We start from the raw sequence: 24,443 nt of genomic DNA, 5'->3' as shown, positions 1-24,443 counted from the left end.
ATATATATATATATATATATATATATATATATATATATATATGTTTAGAATGTTTAACATAATCTATTTAATATATATATTATATAATAAGTATATATAAATAAATATTTAATATATAAGACTGTTTCCTAAAAGAGACTAATAAAATAAAAAATAAAAAAGCTCCTGATGGTTGCAAACTGTCATTTCTGTACTATGCAGAGTTTATCTTAAAATGATTTTGCATAATGTGTTAATCATTGAAGGGCATAAAGCACACTCACTGAGGTATATGATGCAGCTGAAGACACATTAGGCAACTGGACATACTGTAAACAATCATATATTTAAATATTACATCAAATGCATTGATCCCCACATTTTCACATCACATTTTATAAAATTTTTATTTCATTCTTATGTGCTCTGCATGGAAAAAACATCACACAACAAACATTACACTACTTGTAGACTCTCATTCAACACGTAAATTACTAAAGTCTGTCTTCTACAGTCACTAGCATCATCTTTTAAATAAAACTGAGGTTAATGTTCGGTTAAAATATCCATTATTAATTCTGTTCTTCCTCCTCTTTCATCTCCAGCAGTCCACAGAAAGAAATGTAGTGAGCGTTGGCGTAAATGGGCACTTTGTTGGGGCTTTTTGGCAGTTGTTCAGGTTTCAAAGAGCTGAAGGGGTTTGAGCCGGAGTCCTTAACATGCATCTCCAACTCCAAGAACGTCTGAAGAGAAGTCTGCAGCTCTGCATCACTGAAGATAGATAGATAGATAGATAGATAGATAGATAGATAGATAGATAGATAGATAGATAGATAGATAGATAGATAGATAGATAGATAGATAGATAGATAGATAGATAGATAGATAGATGGATAGATGGATAGATAGATAGATAGATTGATAGATAGGTAGATAGATAGATAGATAGATAGATAGATAGATAGATAGATAGATAGATAGATAGATAGATAGATAGATAGATAGATAGATAGATAGATAGATCAGAGTTAGTATTTTAATTACAGACCAATGTGGAGCAGATGTCACATAGTGGTGGCAGAAAAATAGCAGTAACAAGTGGAGGAAAATGGGCAAAATCCACAGAATAAGTGTTGAATTATGCCTTTGGATGTCAGAATCGGAATACAAAAAATATAGTCTTCATTTTTATAGAATCCCGTCGCTGCAGATGCACTTTGAAGCTAACCGCAGACGTTTATGTTGCAATTCATAGACTGGACTGATGAAATCTGCAATGATTCGTCTACTATTAAAGCATGAATTTGATGTAATAGTAAGTCTATTACATATTATTCACATATGCAGTTCATAGGGGACATGCATACAGTTACAGCATGAAATAATATCTAAACCTATAACCTTTTACATAGATAACTTTTAAACATATTAAATTTTTGTCACAATTATGACTTTTTTATATCTCCCAGTTCAGACTTTATAACTCACAATTGTGAGTTTATATCACAGTTCTGAGGGAAAATTACAGAATAACGAGTCTATCTCACAATTCTGTTTTTCCTTCTAGGAATTGTGAGATATAAACTCAATTTTGCAAGAAAAAAGTCAAAATTGTGAGATTTTTTTATTCCGTGGCTTCCAGGCTCCGCCCACAAAAACGTCATCACTGTTTGCAAACACAAAATAGGCCTATTCTCAGATATGAATAGTCAATTATGAATAGTCTAATAGTCAAGTCCTGTGCAGCATGTGTGAACATGTATTTGTCACAACATACTTGATCATGGTGAATAAAGTCGGGATATTGTAATCTCGTAGCAGCAGGAGTGTCAGCAACCAATCCTGACTCACTTCCTGTCCTTCAAACCCTGCAAATAAAGTTCATAATCAATGAAGCTCAATCTCAACATTGAGTATAAACAGCAGAATTAGTGCTTTTAGTTTTTTTACGTAGTTTATGAATCACATTTTGATGCTGTTACCCATATAGAGATCCTTATTGTTTCTGAAGAACACACTGTTCTGATTATTACATTATATTAAATCTAATATGAGGGAATCATAAGTACACCAAACCTTGATGTCAAAAAGCTTGATCTTTTGATCAGCATGGATGCATTAATCCTGAAAAAAACGTATCATGGTTTCCACAAAAATAGTTTTCAACAATGATAATACTAAAAAGTGTTTCTTGAGCAGCAAATCATCATGATTTCTGAAGGATCATGTGACACTGAAGACTGGAGTAATGATGCTGAAAATTCAGCTTTGAGCACAGAAATAAAACTTATTTTAAAAGAAATCTGTTTTTCAGTGTATTCACTGTATTTTTCATTAAATAAACATAGCCTTGATAAGCATAAAAAAACGTAACCTTACTGAGCCTAAACTTGATACTTGCGTATGGATGTTTTGTTTGTACCTGGATGAAATCCAACCACTAGATTTGGTTTGGCTGCTTCTCCTTTCTCTACAACTTCCTCCCAGAACTGGTGGTAGAGTCCCTTGTAAGCGCTGATGTACACTCTTCCCCGGGGTCCGAACGCCCTCAGCGGAGGCCTCATGATGGGCCCCTGGACCACCTCGGGCCCCACCATCACCACCTCCAGCCCCTGGTGCCCCGGGAACATGCGGTTGAGCTCATCCATGTCAGTGACTCTGGCTCCCAGGGTCTCGCTTTGACCGGCTCCGACCACGTGGACGGTGAGAGGCCGAGAGTACAGATCCAAGTTAAACATCCTCAGTCCCATTCCGATCGTAAGAGGCCGGGAGAGAAACTCGCTGCACACCCGCCACACAGACTCACGAAGCTCCGCCTCCTCCGGCCGCGGCCTGCAGGCATTGGCCCAGAGGTCTGTCATGTTTTGTCCAGACAGGATGGGCTCCAGACGAGGTGTCAGATCTCCTTGCATAGACAACCAGTCCTTCCAACAACTTACTTTGTTAGCAGGACGAGACCACACCTCCGTAGGAAAAGGAAGATCTCCTATTGGATATTAGGAATGATTTGAAATAAACCCGGGTTGTGCTAAAAAGACAGTAACGGTGGCCCGACTGCAGCATCCTCACCTTTATAAAGGAGCCACTCGACACATCTGTCCACCGCCGCCATGCGCAGTTTGTTGCAGTAGAGTTTATGATGAGACCAGTCTTTCTTCTGACACTCTTTACTGCAGTAATACACATTCAGACAGCTGCACAAGACAGACAAGAGATGTTATAGATGAAAGTACAACCCGAGTTCTGGAAATGTTGGGACGTTTTTTTTTATTTGAATAAAATGAAAACTAAAAGACTTTCAAATCACATGAGCCAATATTTTATTCAAAATAGAACATAGATAACATAGCAAATGTTTAAAATGAGAAATTTTACACTAATATCCACTAAATGAGCTCATTTCAAATTTGATGCCTGCTACATGTCTCAAAAAAGTTGGCACGGGGGCAACAAATGGCTGAAAAAGCAAGAAAGTTCAAAAAGATTCAGCTGGGAGAACATCTAGCATCTAGTTAAAGGTGCCATCGAATGTTTTTTTCACAAGACGTAATATAAGTTTAAGGTGTGCCCTGAATGTGTCTGTGAAGTTTCAGTTCAAAATACCCCATAGATTTTTTTAATAAATTTTTTAAACTGCCTATTTTGGGGCATAATTAGAAATGCGCAGATTCAGGTTGCGGTCCCTTTAAATCGCACGCTCCCCGCCCACGGAGCTTGCGCTTGCCTTAAACAGCATAAACAAAGTTTACACAGCAAAAATAACCCTCAAAATGGATCTTTACAAAGTGTTCGTCATGCATACTGCATGCATGCCTCGGATTATATTAGTATTTTCAAAGACTATAGAATAACACAAGACGTGTCACTCGTATTGTTTTGAATGGGAGAAAGTGTAACGCGCAATATGGCGGAATAAGTCCCGCCTTCTAAAGCCAAGAGCCAATCGCAGACTGGTAAAGTCATCGCGTCACTTCAGCGGCCGTTAGAATCACCGGTTTCTATAGAAACAGTCAGACGCGCGGGTCCGAAGGATCATTAATATGTATGCGGGTCCGAAGGTCTGCATTTAGGCATTAGCTTGATCCAGTCTGAAAAAAATAGAGTTTTTTTGTCATGATTCGAGCGTTTAGAAACTAAATTTATGAGTCGGTTGTTGTTAGATTTCATTGGTGATTTCAAATATCAAATTTAATCGTAAGGTTGACGAACAGTTTTGGAGAATCTGATGTTTCCCCATTCAAAGAGATAGGAGCTGCATGATGCCCAGGATGCCCGAGAGGCGTTTCAAAGATGGCCGCCGAGTAAAATGACTTGTCTTAAAGGGACTTTAGTATTGTATACTGTTATATTGTTTACATTTGATTCTGAATGAATTTGAGGCTGTGCTCCGTGGCTAACGGCTAATGCTACTCTGTTGGAGAGATTTATAAAGAATGAAGTTGTGTTTATGTATTATACAGACTGCAAGTGTTTAAAAATGAAAATAGCGACGGGTCTTGTCTCCGTGAATACAGTAATAAACAATGGAAACTTTAACCACATTTAACAGTACATTAGCAACATGCTAACGAAACATTTAGAAAGACAATTTACGAATATCACTAAAAATATCATGATATCATGGATCATGTCAGTTATTATTGCTCCATCTGCCATTTTTCACTATTGTTCTTGCTTGCTTACCTAGTCTGATGATTCAGCTGTGCAGATCCAGACATTCTGCCCTTGTCTAATGCTTGATCATGGGCTGGCATATGCAAATATTGGGGGCGTACATATTAATGATCCTGACTGTTACGTAACAGTCGGTGTTATGTTGAGATTCGCCTGTTTTTCAGAGGTCTTTTAAACAAATGAGATTTATATAAGAAGGAAGAAACAATGAGTTTGAGACTCACTGTATGTCATTTCCATGTACTGAACTCTTGTTATTCAGCTATGCCAATATAAATTCAATTTTTAAAGGGCACCTTTAATTGATATCAGGTCTGTAACATGATTAGCTATTAAAGTCTGTCTTAGAGATGCAGAGTCTCTCAGACGTAAAGATGGGCAGAGCTGTGAAAGAGTGTGTAAAAAGATTGTGGAATACTTTAAAAACAAAAATGACAAAGGCTCTGAAAATCTCATCATCTACAGTGCATAACATCATCAAAAGGTTCAGAGAAACTGGAGAAATCTCTGTGCGTAAGGGACAAGGCCCTCAGACATCACTCATCGGCATGATTGTGACAATGATATCATTAAATGGGCCCAGGAATACTTCCAGAAACCACTGTCGGTAAACACAATCCGCCGTGCCATCTGCAGATGCCAACTAAAGCTCTATCATGCAAAAAGGAAGCCATATGTGAACATGGTCCAGAAGCGTCGTCATGTTTAAAATGGACTGTTTCAAAGTGGAAAAGTGCTCTATGGTCAGACGAGTCCAAATTTGACATTCTTGTTGGAAATCACGGACGCCGTGTCCTCCGGGTTAAAGAGGAGGGAGACCTTCCAGCGTTCAGCTCAACAGCCAATCATCTCTGATGGTATGGGGGTGCATAAGTGTATACGGTATGGGCAGCTTGCATGTTTTGGAAAGCACAATGAATGCTGAATGGCATATAAAGGTTTTAGAGCAACATATGCTCCCCTCCTGATGATGTCTATTTCAGGCAAGGCCTTGTGTATTTCAGCAAAACAATGCAAAAACACATATTGCAGCTATTACAACAGCATGGCTTCGACATAGAAGAGTCCGAGTGCTGAATTGGCCTGCCTGCAGTCCAGATCTTTCACCTATAGAGAAAATATGTCAAATTCGACCACAAACTCAGGCAATCAGGCAAGAATGGGACCAAATTCCAACAACAAAACTCCAGAAACTCATAACTTCGATGCCCAGATGTCTTCACACTGCTTTGAAAAGAAGAGGAGATGCTACACCATCCCCCCGTCCCAACTATTTTGAGACCTGTAGCAGGCATCAAATTTGAAATGAGCTCATTTTGTGCATAAAATTCTCAGTTTAAACATTTATGTTATCTATGTTCTATTGTGAATAAAATATTGGCTCATGTGATTTGAAAGTCTTTTAGTTTTAATTTTATTCAAATTTAAAAAATGTCCCAACATTTCTGGTATTCGGGTTGTATAACATGTAACATCAAAATCATCACGTCACTGTACCGTGTGCATCGCTTTAGCTGACCCGTGACCTGTGATGGGAGTTTCTCACACTGCGCACATATTTTGAATGATTCCTCCATTTTCTCAAACATCTCCTTCGTTGAGCGGAATGTAAGCGGCTTATTAGCCTTACTGTCGGAAACACTGAAGAGAGAGAGAGATGTAAAGCTGTGGTTGTGACAAAAACTAGTGCCTGGTCTGTTCTGATAATGGGGAAAAATACTAAATGCAAATGAAGTTAGAAGAGCAGTATATCTTTATCATTTGCTGCTTATACACTACCCTTCAAAAATTTGGGTTCATTAAAATTACTGAAAAGATGCAAAGATGCATTAAATTGATCAAAAGTGACATTTATAATTTCACAAACAATTTCTATTTCAAATAAATGCTGTTCTTTTGAACTTTCTATTCATCAAAGAATCCTGAAAAAATAAATAAATGAATATAACCTTTAACATGCATAAATATTGAGCAGCAATTCATCATATTAGAATGATTTCTGAAGGATCATGTGACACTGAAGACTGGAGTAATGATGCTGAAAATTCAGCTTTAAACACAGGAATAAATTACATTTTAACTTATATTCAAATAGAAAACAGTTATTTTAAATTGTTGTAATATTTCACAATATTACTGTATTTTGATCAAATAAATTCAGCCTTGGTAGCAGAAGAAAGATTCAAAAAGAATTTTTGGCACAAATTAATATGTAATGTGGTAGAAATCGAGTCAAATTAGACTGGTGAAACATGGACACATTTAAAAACACAACACAAAACTATACAATGTCAAATAAAACATGACATACACAACATTAAATACAGGTTCACTTCCAGTAAGATGATAAAACATTTTGTTTTGTACTGTGCATTATTAGAGAAACTGGTTAAATTTAAGAGACATTTAGAAACCAAACACTGCATATGTTTGGGCCTATGCAGTTCATGTTAATATTAATTAAACTTTGCCATTGGAAACGACAGCATATCCAACCTTGAGCGAGTTATTGCAAAGAGTAAGATTGATTTCTAATAAAGACCATATAATTTGGAGTGAATGATAATTGAAGAGATTCAGGTGTATTATTCTTCTCGTGATTGGATGCAAACCCCTGCTCTTTTAACAAATTCAAAAAATGACAAGAATTCAGCAGCAGAATTCTCCCAGGAATTAATGTGTAATCAGCAAATGGTCTTGTTTTTGATTTAATTAGGCTATTAAACAATAATTGAGAGCATTCGTGAGGCCGGAGTGAATGAACAGAAGCACAAACAGCTGCTGGGATATTTATATCACCTCTCAAAATACACAGCGAGACAGCTGAGACAACTAACGTTATAAGACACACAGCTTAAAATGGACATTTTAATGCACTAACAAGCTTTATGTTAATAAATAACTGGAACAATTAAATTATAAACTCATGAAGAAATAATAATAATAATAATAACTTACATCCATGTGTATAAAAACTTTTAAAGTGCACGTGTGTCAGTGCATAATGTAAACATAATGAATCCAGACTGGAATGGACCATGTGATCTCATCTGTCTTACAGTAAAGTGCTACACACTTTATTTACAATAAAATAAATAAAATGGGTTCAAAACTTGGGTCTTACCTGTTGGAGTCGTTCATTGTTTACAGATGAAGTGAGATTGTCAGTCTGTTCCAGAGAGTGTCTGACGGCTGTTTTATACCCGAGCGCGGCTCTGCGCGTGTTTTCTCGAGGCTTCTGTGAGAGGATTCTCGGGGTGTCTACATTTTCACACGGGGATCATCAACCTCTGACCGAGTCAGTGTTATTTATTTAATATATATATATATATATATATATATATATATATGTTTGGGATCGGTAAGATTTTTAATATTTTTTTTAAAAGAAGTTTTGTCTGCTCACCAAGATTGCATTTATTTAATTAAAAATACAGTAAAAAACAGTAATATTGTGAAATATTATTACAATTTAAAATAACAGTTTTCTATTGGAATATAATATAAAATGTAATTTATTTCTGTGATCAAAGCTGAATTTTCAGCATCATTACTCCAGTCTTCAGTGTCACATGATCCTTCAGAAATCATTCTAATATGATGATTTGCTGCTCAATAAACATTTATTTTTAATGTCAATGTTGAAAACAGTTGTGTACTTTCTTTTCAGGATTCCTTGATGAATAGAAAGTTCAAAAGAACAGCATTTATCTGAAATACAAAACTTCTGTAGCATTATACACTACCGTTCAAAAGTTTGGGGTCAGTAAGAATTTTTATTTCTATTTTTTTTTAAAGAAATTAAAGAAATTAATACTTTTATTCAGCAAGGATGCATTAAATCAATCAAAAGTGACAGTAAAGACATTTAAAATGTAACAAAAGATTATATTTCAAATAAATGCTAAAAACTTTATATTCATCAAAGAATCCTGAAAAAAAAATTGTACACAATAAATGTTTCTTGAGCAGCAAATCAGCCTATCAGAATGATTTATGAAGGATCATGTGACACTGAAGACTGGAGTAATGATGCTGAAAATTCAGCTTTGATCACAGGAATTATTATATTTTCAAATAGAAAACAGTTATTTTAAATTGTAATAATATTTCACAATATTACTGATTTTACTGTATTTTTAATTAAATAAATGCCTTGGTGAGCAGACGAAACTTCTTTTAAAGACATTAAAAATCTTACCGATCCCAAACTTTTGTGTATTGTTTGGCTTTCAATAACAGAATGACAGACACATTTTTTAAATTTGCTTATATAAATTTATTAGCTTCAAAATACTTTTTCCATATCAAATAAACAATATTCACTTAAGTGTGAATCTAAATTAAAACATATTACAATCTGACACAAGTTCTGACTCAAAATAGAATTAAAAACTCATTATTAAAATATATAATATAATAATATATAATAAAATATAATATAATTTAATATAATATAAACCTTTTTAAAGAGCAAATAAAGAAAATGTCATAGCAGATTTCAGCACAAGGTGGCGCTAAAGTCTAATAAATTGTGCTGCAAATAACTGCAAAGAATTACATTTAAAGGGACAGTTCACCCAAAAATAAAAATTCTGTCATCATATACTCACTGTATGAGTTTCTGTCTTCTGCTGAACACAAAAGAAGATATTTTGAAGAATGTTGTTAATCAAACAATTGATGGACCCCATTGACTTCCATGGAAAAATATTCTATATTCCGTCAACTATCTGGTTACCCATATTCTTCAAAATATGAGTAAATGATGATAGAATTTTTAAATTAACTATCAGTTTTAGATGAAACATTTGTTAAGTAACTGTAATATGCATTTCTGTTCTTTGAGAAAATTAGGGCACTATTTGCAACTTTCTACTCTTCCTCCTGTTGTGTCTCCAGCAGACCCTGAAAGTAAATATAAAAAGCGTTGCAGAAACTGGGGGCTTTGTTTGGGCTGGACTGGACCTGCTCGGGTTTCTGGGAGCTGAAGGGATTCGGTCCGGTGTCTTTAACATCCATCTCGAGTTCCATGAGAATCTGCAAGGAATACTGCAGCTCCGCATCACTGCAACAAAGAATGATCCAGGAACGTGTGTGATTGTGCATTCAGAATTTAAGAATCTTAAACATCACAGGAAGTTGAAATTTGCATTGGAATAGACCATTTGGGAGCAGACGTCAGTTACGTCACTGCAGTTGCACGCACACTATGGTGGCAGAAAAAGTGGAGGAAATGAGCGAGATCCACGGAATAAGGTAAAAACGGCTTTGGATGTTGACCTTTCCAACGTGATTACGTAATGCGTGGCACATCACAGAGCAGTGCAAGATGAGCATTTGTGGTTAAAAAGTATATAAATTTTTATTTTTTTTAGAAAATGACCAATCGTTTCTCTAGATAAGACTCTTATTCCTCGTCTGGGATCATGTAGAGCTCTTTGAAGCTGCACTGAAACTGACGTTTGGACCTTCAACCTGTTGAACCCCAGTGAAGTCCACTATATGGAGAAAAATCCTGGAATGTTTTCCTCAAAAACCTTCATTTCTTTTCAACTGAAGAAAGAAAGACATGAACATCTTGGATGACATGGGGAAGAGTAAATTATGAGGAAATGGGTGTCACCTACTTGTACATGGTGAACATGGATGGGATGTTGTAGTCTCTGAGCAGCAGTAGCGTGGGCAGCCAGCCCTCTCCTAACCCCTGAGACGCGTGAAACCCTGCACAAGACCACAAACAACAAAACACATGCTCACAAAAGACAGTGAGAAACAGAAGACAGAAGCTGACAGGTGCAGACTACAGGATCCATCAAATCACACAAAGAGAGTTTAGCTGGATAATCTCTGTCTTTGTTAGTTTGTCTCCACTTTATGATTGATAGCGTGTATATCCCCTCTTCCCAGATTAGATGTGTTGTCGTGTGTTTGGATATGAGCAGATTTAAAGTTGATAAAGGCAGCGGTGATATAAAGGGGTCTGAGAATGATGGTTTAACGCTGTGTTTGTATTGTGTTTGTCACTTGTTTGGATGAAAAGTAAGCTTAGTTTAGTGAGTTGAAAAAAATGACCAGCTTAGATGCAGTGTTATTTTAGCATCACTGAGTTACTGTTTTTATTTATATTGTGAATTAGTTTTTATTTTTATATTTTTCATTAGAATTTTTATTTTAATTTTCATAGTTTTTTCTTTAAGTATGTTTATATAGGCTTTATTTATTTTAGTTTTATTTATTTTAGTAAGTTACAATACATCAACTAGCTGAAATAACAATGTTTAAGTTTGTATATTTTCTTTCGGAGAATGTTTATTTAATTTCTAGTAACAAAAATGTTTTTTTATGGTTTTAGTTTTACATTTAACTAATTTTAATATCCTTGAAATAATTTTATTATTTCATTAAAAGATTATTTTTATGGAGCCCCGCACATGACGTGCAAGAAAAAAAAATTAATTGTGCGCACGATTTACTATTTCGTTCCCTCGATTTACTAAAAGGTGCACACGATTTACTATTTCGTTGTACATGACTTATAAATTGAGGGAACAAAATAGTAAGTCATCCGCACGTTTTAGTAAATCAAGGGAACGAAATAGTAAATTGTGTGCACGTTTTAGTAAATCAAGGGAAAAAATAGTAAAACGTACGCACGTTTTAGTAAATCGAGGGAATGAATTAGTAAACTGAGGGAACGAAATAGTAAATCGTGCACAAGTTTTAGTAAATCGAGGGAACGAAATTAAATTGTGCACACGTTTTAGTAAATCAAGGGAAAAAATAGTAAATCGTTTGCATGTTTTAGTAAATCGAGGGAATGAATTAGTAAATCGAGGGAACGAAATAGTAAATCGAGGGAACAAAATAGTAAATCGTGTGCACGTTTTAGTAAATCAAGGGAAAAAATAGTAAAACGTATGCACGTTTTAGTAAATCGAGGGAATGAATTAGTAAATCGAGGGAATGAAATAGTAAATCGAGGGAACGAAATTAAATTGTGTGCACGTTTCAGTAAATCAAGGGAAAAAATAGTAAAACGTACGCATGTTTTAGTAAATCGAGGGAACGAAATTAAATTGTGTGCACGTTTTAGTAAATCAAGGGAAAAAATAGTAAAACGTACGCACGTTTTAGTAAATCGAGGGGATGAATTAGTAAATCGAGGGAATGAAATAGTAAATCGAGGGAACGAAATCGTAAATCGTGTGCACGTTTTAGTAAATCAAGGGAAAAAATAGTAAAACGTACGCACGTTTTAGTAAATCGAGGGAATGAATTAGTAAATCGAGGGAATGAAATAGTAAATCGAGGGAACGAAATTAAATTGTGTGCACGTTTTAGTAAATCAAGGGAAAAAATAGTAAAACGTACGCACGTTTTAGTAAATCGAGGGAATGAATTAATAAATCGAGGGAATGAAATAGTAAATCGAGGGAACGAAATTAAATTGTGTGCACGTTTTAGTAAATCAAGGGAAAAAATAGTAAAACGTACGCACGTTTTAGTAAATCGAGGGAATGAATTAGTAAATCGAGGGAACGAAATAGTAAATCGAGGGAACGGAATAGTAAATCGTGTGCACGTTTTAGTAAATCAAGGGAAAAAATAGTAAAACGTACGCACGTTTTAGTAAATCGAGGGAATGAATTAGTAAATCGAGGGAACAAAATAGTAAATCGAGGGAACGAAATAGTAAATAGAGGGAACGGAATAGTAAATCGTGTGCACGTTTTAGTAAATCAAGGGAAAAAATAGTAAAACGTACGCACGTTTTAGTAAATCGAGGGAACGAAATTAAATTGTGCACACGTTTTAGTAAATCAAGGGAAAAAATAGTAAATCGTCTGCATGTTTTAGTAAATCGAGGGAATGAATTAGTAAATCGAGGGAATGAAATAGTAAATCGAGGGAACGAAATTAAATTGTGTGCACGTTTTAGTAAATTAAGGGAAAAATAGTAAAACGTACACACGTTTTAGTAAATCGAGGGAATTAATTAGTCAATCGAGGGAATGAATTAGTAAACTGAGGGAACGAAATAGTAAATCGTGCACAAGTTTTAGTAAATCGAGGGAACGAAATTAAATTGTGCACATGTTTTAGTAAATCAAGGGAAAAAATAGTAAATCGTGCACAAGTTTTAGTAAATCGAGGGAACAAATTAGTAAATCGTGTGCACGTTTTAGTAAATCGAGGAAATTAATTAGTAAATCGTACGCACGTTTTAGTAAATCGAGGGAATGAATTAGTAAATTGAGGGAACGAAATAGTAAATTGTGCGTACGTTTTAGTAAATCAAGGGAACAAATTAGTAAATCGTGCGCACGATTTAGCCTACTATTTTTTTCCTGCATGTCATGTCCGGGGCTCCGCATATTTTATTTTCCTTATTTCTAAGAAATATTTAGCTGCTTTATAAAAGCATAATTTAAAAAGAATGTTCAAGTTCAAATTAAATAAACATATAACATACATAAAAATATAATACAAATATAAAAATATATAAAACAAAATGAAATAAAAAATGATAAATAATCAAATAAAAATCAAAAAATGTTTCTCACAATGCTTACAATCTCTATTGAGACTCAACAGATTTCTTGAATTCTTGAGTTTTGACATTTAAGCAGGAAATAAAGCTTCCAACTGCTATATTTTCCACCAAGCTAAAAGTTGGACACAAGCGTCTGTCACAGTTTTTAATGTGACACTCAGCGAGTGTTAATTTTACTGCTAAGTCAAGTCAAGTCAAGTCAAATTTATTTATATAGCGCTTTTACAATTGGTAATTGTTTCAAAGCAGCTTTACATATTAGAAGCACAGAAAAAGGGAAGTGGTTAAAACTGTACAAACAAGCGTGGTAATATGTAACATATACAAGATGGTGCTACATTAAGCCAATGTCGGCTGACTTCCAGGGGTGGAAAAAAAACCCTAGGAGAAAAACCCAGCGTGCTAGCACTGGGAAAAAAGTCCTAGGAGGGAAAAAACCCCTTGGAAGATATATATATGTAAATGTATATGGAGATCAAAATCTGAATTGTACATTTTTATTATAGAGATTAAAAAGTAAATAAGTAAATAAGTAAATAAGTAACTGGCCATTTAGCAGATGCTTTGATTCAAAGTGACTCACAGTTCACTCATTACAGAGATAAACCTCAGTTAGAGCTCATCTTACATCTCAGGATTAGAACCGGCAACCCTCTGGTGACCAGCCTGGACTTTAACCACTACACCACCACGCTCAAGTAAAATGATAACGTACGTCACAGCTAAAATATTGTTGTTCAGCTATCTGTCCACATGTCAGTGTGTATGTGACTGTTTGGTGATTCTGGTAGACTGATGGTGAGCCTCAAACTGTCAGCTGTTACTATGAATCATGGCTAGTAAAAGTCCGACAGCAAGGCCTAGTCAGATGAATTACAGCTGTGGTAAAGTGGCACCTGTCTGCAGAGTGAATCTCCCTAAAAGAAAAGTCTGTCTGATGCTATAGATGGAAACTAAACCCCCACTGGAGCTCGAAGGGTCACACGTCTGCACATGAAGACAACAGACCGCAGAGAAAGTCAAATCTCTCTCCTAGTAAACTCCTCAACACCTCAGACTGCATTACTATGTTCACCACACGGACCAAATATGTTATTCATTTCAGTGAACTGGTTCAAAAAATTACTGATTAATTAGTTTAATTAATTAATTAATTAATTAATAATTAGTAAATGCTAATTGTTTTCAATTATTTACATTAGTGTGCTTTAAGGTTAATTAAGTTAATAGAACTTTGAGCCTAATTAAGATCCTCAATGCTTTTGAGCATTAACAATACAGCTCTGATTGGCCTAATTAAAATATAGTGCTCTCTCCTACATCAAAGCAGTTAGTTATATTCTGTTAGATAAAGATATCATTGTAAAAATCATTCTAAATAGCCTATAAAAGACAAGCTGAGTCCACGGCACAACTATAACCATAAAGACACAGTGAACAATATAGTTGGAATCACTTTCAGAATGAATTTTTCCAGCGGATGAAGATAAAAACATTGACAGCTAGTCAGAATCTATTCTGCTTTAAAGAGCTCGAGCATTTCACTCAGTGGCCATCTTTGAAATGCCTCTCGGGCATGGAAGTGCAGCTCTTTGAATGAGGAAACGTCAAATTCTCCGAAGCTGTACACCAAGCTTTCCATTGAATTTCATATTTGAAATCACCAATGAAATTTGACAACAACCGTCTCTTAAAGGGTTAGTGAAAATTCACCCTTGTGTCGTTTTACACCTCTAAGACCTTCGTTCATCTTCAGAACACAAATTAAGATATTTTTGTTGAAATCTGATGACTCAGTGAGGCCTGCATAGCCAGCAATGACATTTCCTCTCTCTAGATCCATTAATGCACTAAAAACTTATTTAAATCAGTTCATGTGAGTACAGTGATTCAATATTAATATTATAAAAGGATGAGAATATTTTTTGTGCACCAAAAAACAAAACAAAATAACAACTTATTTAGTGATGGCCGATTTCAAAACACTGCTTCAGGAAGATTCGGAGCATTATGAATCAGTGTATCGAATCATGATTCAGATCGTGTGTCAAACTGCTGAAATCACATGACTTTGGCGCTCCGAACTGATGATTTGACACAAAAGATTCATAACGCTCCGAATCTTCCTGAAGCAGTGTTTTGAAATCGGCCATCACTATATAAGTCGTTATTTTGTTTTTTTGACGCACCAAAAATATTCTCGTCGCTTTATAATATAAATATTGAACCACTGTACTCACATGAACTGATTTAAATATGTTTTTAGTACATTAATGGATCTTGAGAGAGGAAATGTCATTGCTGGCTATGCAGGCCTCACTGAGCCATCGGATTTCAACAAAAATATCTCAATTTGTGTTCGAAGACTATTGAATTGTCATTTCTGAGTGATGTAACCCTTTAAATTTTGTTTCTATACACTTGAATCATGGCATTTTTCAGCCGCTGCAGTGATGCAATGACTTTACAAATCAGCGATAGACGCTTTTCACAGACTGTGATGATGTTTAAACCGTCAACAATATCGTAAATCCTGCAAAGTTTTTTTTTATATTTTCATTTTTTAAAAAAAGTATGTACATTTATAACACTATACTTAGTATTATATTACCTTTGCATCAAATTACAAAAAAATTGTTAACGCTGCTGTGACTGTGTTTCTATTACAGCTGCTATGGGAGTGACGATAAAAATATTTATTTTATCTCTTCTGAAGTTTTGAAAACAATATTGTGGAGTTTTTCTTTTGCTATTTGCGCAATTGGAAACACACAAAAATATATTTAAAGAAGTCTCTCATTCACCGCTATAAAAGTTTACCCAACTATGACGACTTGCGCTTCTGAGAAACCCGGAAATGTGAAAAGGGTCTATTGACTCTTATTTAAAAGGCGGGTCTTATTCCGCCATATTGCGCATTTCACTTATAATACGAGTGCACCGTTTCTATATTTAAAGTGTTTGATTGTCCTCAGCATGCTATGTTTCCAGTGAATAGCTAGTGTAATCGATCTAATCTAACAGTGAATTTAGCTGACGAAGTCAATACAGCGGAATAAAAACAAAAACAACAATCTTTTTCACTGCAACTTCAAAGGAAGCAAGAAAATGTTGTCGAAACTAGCGCTGGATACCTGAGGTAATGTTATGTTACACTGTTTGCTAGCCTGACATAATGATCTTATCGTTACTTCTCACCGAGGGCATGACCGACTGTTTTCCATATTTTATCGTTAAACAGCTGGAAAAAAATTGTTCTGGAAGGGATCACAATGATATCATTTCTCTATATCATTATCATTTATATTTAGAATGATTTTTAGAACTATATATTTATCATTATCTTTATAGTTATTGTTCTTTGTGTTCTTGGGCCTTTACTAATTATTATATTAATTCATTTTTATTTCAGTTTTAGCCATTTAAAGGGGCTATATGTAAGATTTTTACTTTAATAAAGCATACAAATACCCCAATATGTTTGCAGATATTTAGGAAACATGCTTCACCAACTTGCAACAATGCTACAGCCAGACATTCTAATTTGAAATGTGCGTTCCGTGTCGGAATGTCTGTCTTTGTTTTGCTCTGTGTGAAACCGTGTGCTGCCAGTTTATCCAATAGTATTTCGACATCACAGGTTGCCAGTGGAAACCAGTCAGAGATTCGCAGACCTAAAAAGCCTCTGCATCCATCTAAAAATCTCTATGAACGACAGCATATTAAAACACAGATAAATCAACTCATCAGCTTACAGTGTGTAAGTCTCCTCAGCTTTCATTGTCAATTGCGCTCCCTCTTGTTGCGTGTCCTCAAGCTGGCCACCCGCGTCTTTGAATGAGGGGGCGGGGCAAACAATATTTTGAATTTGGAATGCGGTACTTATTTCGACCACTGGGTGTCATTCCTAGATAGAGCCCCTTTAAGTACTTCAACTTAAGCTTATATATTGCAGCAAAAATCTATTTGAATTTATTTTCAGCTTTATTTCAATGACCAGAAATGTTAATAGCTTTAGTTTAAGATATGGAGGTTTGTTTATACCTGGATGAAATCCAACCACTAGATCCGGTTTGGCTGCTTCTCCTTTCTCTACAACTTCCTCCCAGAACTGGTGGTAGAGTCCCTTGTAAGCGCTGATGTAAACTCTTCCCCGGGGTCCGAACGCCCTCAGCGGAGGCCTCATGATGGGCCCCTTGACGACCTCGGGCCCCACCATCACCACCTCCAGCCCCTGGTGCCCCGGGAACATGCGGTTGAGCTCGTCCATGTCTGTGAGTCTGGCTCCCAGGGTCTCGTTGTGACCAGCGCCGACTAGATGTACAGTCAGGGGGCGGGAATACGGGTCCAGACGGGACATTTGAATCCCGAGTCCCACCGTCAGTGACCGAGCGAAGAATTCGCTGCACACCCGCCACACAGACTTGCGAAGCTCCGCGTCCTCCGGCCGCGGCCTGCAGGCATTGGCCCAGAGGTTTGTCATGTTTTGTCCGGACAGGATGGGCTCCAGACGGGGAGTCAGATCTCCTTGTATGGACACCCAATCGTCCCAACACCTGACATCTTTAGCAGGACGAGACCACACCTCCGTAGGGAAAGGAAGATCACCTATTGGACCACATAATGATTGACAGAATATTACTTAGCGACCACTCACGACTCCCTAGCAACCACATACGCTGCTCTCTCTCACCTGTGTGAACGAGCCACTCCACCAGCCGGTCGATGGAGACCTTGTGGAGCATTTTACAGAACTTCTTATGCAAAGACCAGTCTTTCTTCTGACACTCCTTACTGCAGTAATACACATTCAGACACCTGAGACGAGTGAGAAAGACACAGAAACAGACATTAAAGAGTTAATACATTCTAGCACTAAACATATTACATAATATCAACACTTCAACAGACGGATAAAAAGGTCTGTGCTGTTTTTAGAAGCTGCCCTCATCATTTCAGTACTTTAAGTTTTTATTATGGTGGCGCATCATGTGGTGAGTGTGACCCTGTCGTAAACATTTCCCCTCTGCACAAAGACTGAAAAATCAGATCGGGTTTTACGAGAACAGCCGGCAGAGACAAAAGGAGACATAACCTACTGTGTTAGACGATAAATCTTATTTTTCATATATATATATATATATATATATATATAAAACATAATATAATATGTTGTATGTTTTATATAAACCACAGCTTAAAACTATATATACGTATATGTAAATGTGTAATATTTTGTTTTATATATTTTATATTTATATATCTAATATTTATGTTATTAATTTTTTATAATTGATCATTTTCATTATTTATATAAATTAATATTTATAATATTAAATACATAATTATATATATATATATATATATATATATATATATATATATATATATATATATATAATTATTTTGTTTTATATCTTTTATATTTTCATATATAATATTTATTTAATTTTTTATATTTTTTACATTAATATAAATTAATATTTATAATATTAAATTCATAATTCTACTTATAATTTATATATATATAAATAAATAATATATACAAATAAATAATATGTAAATATTATATATTTTACATTTTCATATATAATATATATATAATTATTTTGTATAATAATAATAAAATAATAATAATAATATATTAATATTCATAACATTAAATACATGATTATACATATTAAATCATTTATATATTATTTATTATAAATATATTAAGTATTTTGTTTGATATATTTTCAATTTCATTTAAAAACATAAATGTATTGTTTATATGTATTAATATTCATAACATTAAATACATAATTCTACATATTATATTTAATTGATATATTATTTAATATATACAGTCAAACCCAAATTTATTCAGACACCTTGAACATTTCATTCATTAATACAGTTTCTTCACTATAGTTTAAAAAATCGTAATAAAATATGACAGGATCTCAGAGATAAACTGTGTCAGAAAAAATTATCTTAATTATGTCACATAACACTTAATCAAAACATGGCCAGAGTCTGAATAATTTTTGGTCCCAAATTTTTATCAAATTCACTGTATGAAGAATTTTTGGGTATAATATGTCACAGTTTATTTTGCTATCCTCACTTACATAAATGAACTATAGTGTCCTGAACACACTAAAAAAATATATCAAAAATGTCTGAATAATTTTTGGTTTGAGTGTATATAGTATTTTGTTTGATATTTTTTATATTTCTATATATAATATTTATATTAATTTAATATCTATATATTAACCTTATATATAATACCTTATAATATCTATATATTAACCTTATATTTCTAACATTAAATACATAATTATATATATATATATATATATATATATATATATATATATATATATATATAGAAACCATCACTTAAATTGACTTGTTAAGTAATGTTTAAGTGTGGATCATTGTGGGTGAAATGGGCGATCTCTCGAGGGAGCTGACAGTGGGCGTCTCACAGCACAGAATAACACTGAACAGTGTGTTCAATAAAAGCCTGAATGGACGAAACCCAACTGGCCTACAGCAGTACTTACTACTTGGTGAACAGTGTGCTATTTTTAGGTGAATGTCTGCATTCAGATCTTTGCAGTATCTTATTCTTCTAGGCCAGAACAGTGTGAACTGAACCACGAGGGAAATTTGGGGTCAGGCATGCAATTTACTAATAAAAAATACCAAAAACATGATACAATATTTTTACTATTTTACTACAATTGAACTGAGCTCACTGTAGTAAAACCATAGTAATTTTCTGACTGTGCTGCTATGGTTTTACTACAAAAACCACAGTTGAAGCATTTTTACTGTAGTAAAATAAGTCTTAAGTGCTGCAGTCACTATGGTTTTACTACAAGTATCATAGTAATATTATGGTTCCTGTAGTAAAACCATAGTTCATTTCACTGTGATTGCTATGGTTTTACTACAAATACCATAGTTAAACTGATTACTGTGGTTTTGAATGGGCGACACCACTACATTATTAATAGTTTAATGGTTTAATGGATTAATGGATTATCATTAGCAGTGCTGGACTGGACATGTTCAGATGGAGGTGTTAACATCTCGCATTATCTTTGTTAATGTTAATAAGCGGGTGATAATGTTGAGGTCAGAACCCTACAGGAGGATTGTGCTCGACCTTCACCCGCTGCAGGAGAGACAGCACCAGCTGTGAGGATATGACTGGATTATTGACAGACTCTCATTATCTGACACTGAGTGTCCAGACGGCCCTGTTTCCGCGGACAGTCCTGGATTTTGGTGTTCTGTCCCTGTTTTATGTCCCTGCTTTTACCACATGTTCAAAACACTCCACCGACACACGACCAACATGACCTGCTGCTTACCTGAAGCCCAGTTCACCACAGAAGAGAAACATCATGCTTCAGGAAATAAATATGACATTCTAGGATTAGTCAAAATTATGAGCTGAAATAATGACTTTCTGTCATAACTTTAATTTGTTATAATTTCATGATTATGATTTTATGTAATTTCTACTTTGTCATCATTTCAGTTTTTTATGTCACAATTTTGACTTATTTCAGTTTTGACTTTTTGTCATTATTATGATTTTTTTGTCATAATTTTGACTGTCAATTTAAATAATTTTACATAATTTTCCTTTTTATGTCAAATTTTGTATGCCATTATTATGACTTATGTCATAATTTCAACTTCTTTTATCATAATTATATTTTTAATGTCATAATTTCCACTTTTTGTCATAATTACGATTTTTCAAGACAGAATGTTTACTTTTTATGTCATAATTTAAAGTTTTAATGTTGTAATTATTTTTTGTCATAATTTTGACTTTTCATGTCATAATTATATGTTTTAATGTCATAATTTCCACTTTTTGTCATAATTATGTTTTTTTAAGCCAGAATGTTTATTATTTTTTTTATGTCATAATTTAAAGTTTTAATGTTGTAATTATTTTTGGCATAATTTTGACATTTCATGTCTTAATTATATGTTTTAATGTCATAATTTCCACTTTTTGTCATAATTATGATTTTTCAAGCCAGAATGTTTACTTATTATGTCATAATTTAAAGTTTTAATGTTGTAATTATTTTTTTGTCATAATTTTGCTTTTTGTCACAATTATGATTTTTTGATTTTTTTGTCATAATTTCGACTTTTTTATTTCATAATTGATTTTTTTTCATCATTTTGACATCCTAATTGTGACTTTTTGACTATTTTGACACATTTCATAATTATGACTGTCATAACTTAAACTTTGTCATAATTATGATTCTTTTTTGTCAATTTTGATGTCATAATTTTGACTTTTTCTCATAATTTTGACTTTTTAATGTCATAAATAAGTGAACTATGAAATGTCCCTTGTTTACATTTCATAAATATAATTTATTCCTGTGATCAAAGCTGAATTTTCAGCATCATTACTCCAGTCTTCAGTGTCACATGATCCTTCAGAATATGCTGATTTGCTGCTCAAGAAACATCTCTTGAACAGGTGTGGTAATGTTGTCATCACTCACTTGATGCAGCGTTTGAGCGCTTTAGGATCTGGAAGGCTGGACGGTAGTTTGGAGCAGCAGGCACAGAATTTAAACGTGTCTTCTAGATTCTGAAACATTTCTTTGTGAGAGCGAAAGCCCACCTTGCTTTTGCCCTCCAATGCTGCCCTGGAAGAGAGAGAGAGAGAGAGAAAGAGAAAGAGAAAGAGTGATGACATCTGAAGGCTGCAAACTCATTTACACTGTGTGTGTGTGTGTGTGTTTCTAACCTGTAATCTTGGTAGTCTTTCATGTTGAGTTTGTCTAAGATGACCTTTGAAAGTCCAGGAACGTTACAGTCCAGACCATAAAAACCGAACTGATCCGAATAAACACTGTTTGAACTCGGAGTAAAAGAGTCTGGGAGTGCTGGAACTGGACCGGCCATTGTGGACGAGATCTTCACCTGGACAAGTAGAGTTCACGAGGTGTTGACAACAAGACATTTCTGTTCATTTGTGACCTTTTAATGCATTACAGCCTGATTCTGAAATAGATCAGATCTCAGCTGTTAGTTCATGAGCTCATAGAAACACTGCAGACACTGGAACTCTCATTTAAGGTCAGATTTCATTTCAAACTGAAAATATTTTTATTTATTTATATTTTGACATTTTCATGACAATTAAGCATGTTTAAATCCTAATATAATTGTTAGTAGCCTAACAAATCTCATTACTGTAATACAAATAAGTAAATATAAAATGCTTAAATTATAAAATGATATATAATCGTAAGTAGCCTATATTGTTGAGCCTATATATACATTTTCTAATTCTGGGGTTGGTAAGATTTTTTAATGTTTTTGAAAGAAGTCTCTTCTGCTCACCAAGGCTTCATTTATCTAATCATAAATACAGTAAAAATGTGAAATATTTTTACTATTTAGAATGACTGTTTTCTATGTGAATATATTGTAAAATATAATTTATTCCTGTGATCAAAGCTGAATTTTCAGCATCATTACTCCAGTCTTCAGTGTCACATGATCCTTCAGAAATCATTCTAATATGATGATTTGCTGCTCTAGAAACATTTCTGATTATTATCATTGTTGATAACAGTTGTGCTGCTTCATATTTTACTGGAAACTGTTATTGATTTTTTCAGGATTCTTTGATGAATATAACGTTGAAAAGAACAGCATTATTTGAAACATTTTTTGTAACATTATGAATGTCTTTACTGTCAATTTAATGCATCCTTGCTGAATAAAAGTATCAAAAAAGTCATATTTGTTGCAAGTGATGCAGACATGACTTATGTCATAATTTCAAAAATTTTTATGTCATAACTATATTTTTAATATCATAATTTTTACTTTTGTCACAATTTCGAAGTCATAATGGCTTTGTCAGAATGTTGACTTTTATGTCATAGTTTTGACTTTTTTAAGGTCAAATAATTAACATTTTTTGTCATAATTATAATTTTGACTTTTTGTATCATAACTGTATTTTTTAATGCCATAATTTCGACACATAATGGATTTTTTTTAATTATTACTTTTTATTTTATAATTATGATAATCATCATTTTGACTTGTCATAATTGCGACTTATGACAATTTCGACTTATTTTATAATTATGACTGACATAACTTTTTGTCATAATTTCAACTTTATGTCATAATTGTATTTTTAATGTCATAATTCTGACTGTCACAATTTCGACTTTTTGTCATAATGGCTTTGTAAGTCAGAATGTTGACTTTTATGTCATAGTTTTTACTTTTTTAAGGTAAAATAATTTCAGTTTTTTTGTTTTGTTTTTTTATTTCAAAATCTTATAATTATATTTTTAATGCCATAATTTTGACTTTTTATATCATAATTTTTACTTTTAATATCTTAATAATTTTTTTAATTGACTTTTTATTTTATAATTATGATTTTTTTGTGTCATCATTTTGACTTGTGTCATAATTGCCACTTTTTATGACAATTTCGACTTATTTCATAATCATGACTGTCATAACTTTGACTTTTTGTCATAATTTAAACATTTTGTCATAATTATATTTTACTAATCTTAAAAATCCATATTTGTTGCAGGTGATGAAGGCATTTGTGAAATTCACCCTTATATTGTTCACAACATTCTCATAACTTCTTCATATCCAATTGATGCATCAAACAGATTTCACCTACAGATGCGAGTCCTTGACATTAAAGCATCAAAGCAAATGCTCGTTTAGAGACGCAGCGTGAACAAACGTGATAAACGACACGTCAGTGCTCCAGTATTTCACAACAGATACTCACAAACCAAGCCATCAATCTTTAAACCATAAAAGTCAAAGGAGGACAGAGAGTGAAAGAGAAATAGATGTGAAACTATAGCTACTGTGCACATTTAACACAGTATTTACTCACACATAAGAGAAACTACCACTGCAGAAAAATGATAAGATAGCTTGATAATCAATACTCACAGAGGAACTGCAATCTGTGAAAGAAAAAAGTGAAGTGTTGAAGGGCAGAACTGATGATCCCCTCACGATGAGCTGCTGTTCTTCAGGTCCGGACGGCTGCAGTAACTCCACCTCTCTTGGTCACGCACTCATCCTTCTCTCCTTTTTTGGGATGGGGGGAGAGACTGACACTCATCCAGGTTGAGTCTCTGGGAACGTGTTCAAATTACTCAGAAGATTTTCCTTACTCTGCAGTCACCCC

General features: G+C 34.0%; 2 protein-coding genes across 2 annotated transcripts; both read right to left on the bottom strand.

Moving 5' to 3' along the window:
• Positions 1 to 409: 409 nt before the first annotated feature.
• Positions 410 to 7,883, bottom strand: mss51 (MSS51 mitochondrial translational activator). Its single transcript, XM_067378419.1, has 6 exons — positions 7,778 to 7,883; positions 6,151 to 6,294; positions 3,049 to 3,173; positions 2,402 to 2,965; positions 1,757 to 1,847; positions 410 to 750 (listed from the first exon to the last, which is right to left on the bottom strand). The coding sequence occupies exons 1-6, from the start codon at positions 7,792 to 7,794 to the stop codon at positions 552 to 554; spliced, it is 1,140 nt and encodes a 379-aa protein (XP_067234520.1). The 5' UTR covers positions 7,795 to 7,883; the 3' UTR covers positions 410 to 551.
• A 1,143-nt stretch (positions 7,884 to 9,026) lies between these two features.
• Positions 9,027 to 24,231, bottom strand: LOC137014107 (putative protein MSS51 homolog, mitochondrial). Its single transcript, XM_067378252.1, has 7 exons — positions 24,203 to 24,231; positions 21,999 to 22,174; positions 21,751 to 21,897; positions 17,904 to 18,028; positions 17,255 to 17,818; positions 10,284 to 10,377; positions 9,027 to 9,721 (listed from the first exon to the last, which is right to left on the bottom strand). The coding sequence occupies exons 2-7, from the start codon at positions 22,154 to 22,156 to the stop codon at positions 9,529 to 9,531; spliced, it is 1,281 nt and encodes a 426-aa protein (XP_067234353.1). The 5' UTR covers positions 22,157 to 22,174; positions 24,203 to 24,231; the 3' UTR covers positions 9,027 to 9,528.
• Between the last annotated feature and the right edge of the window lie 212 nt (positions 24,232 to 24,443).

Source organism: Chanodichthys erythropterus, chromosome 23 (genome assembly GCF_024489055.1).
Source record: "Chanodichthys erythropterus isolate Z2021 chromosome 23, ASM2448905v1, whole genome shotgun sequence".
Classification (NCBI taxonomy): domain Eukaryota; kingdom Metazoa; phylum Chordata; class Actinopteri; order Cypriniformes; family Xenocyprididae; genus Chanodichthys; species Chanodichthys erythropterus.
The sequence above is the reverse complement of the archived record's forward strand: the minus strand, read 5'-3'. Positions and strand labels throughout refer to the sequence as shown.

Coding starts and splice junctions, on each gene's coding strand:
- LOC137014107 (XM_067378252.1), bottom strand. CDS start 22,156: ATGGCCGGTCCAGTTCCAGCACTCCCAGACTCTTTTACTCCGAGTTCA. Junction 18,029..21,750: donor GCGCTCAAACGCTGCATCAA/GTGAGTGATGAC, acceptor CACTCGTCTCAG/GTGTCTGAATGTGTATTACT. Junction 17,819..17,903: donor GGAGTGGCTCGTTCACACAG/GTGAGAGAGAGC, acceptor GTGGTCCAATAG/GTGATCTTCCTTTCCCTACG.
- mss51 (XM_067378419.1), bottom strand. Junction 2,966..3,048: donor CGAGTGGCTCCTTTATAAAG/GTGAGGATGCTG, acceptor AATATCCAATAG/GAGATCTTCCTTTTCCTACG. Junction 1,848..2,401: donor AGTGGTTGGATTTCATCCAG/GTACAAACAAAA, acceptor CTTTATTTGCAG/GGTTTGAAGGACAGGAAGTG.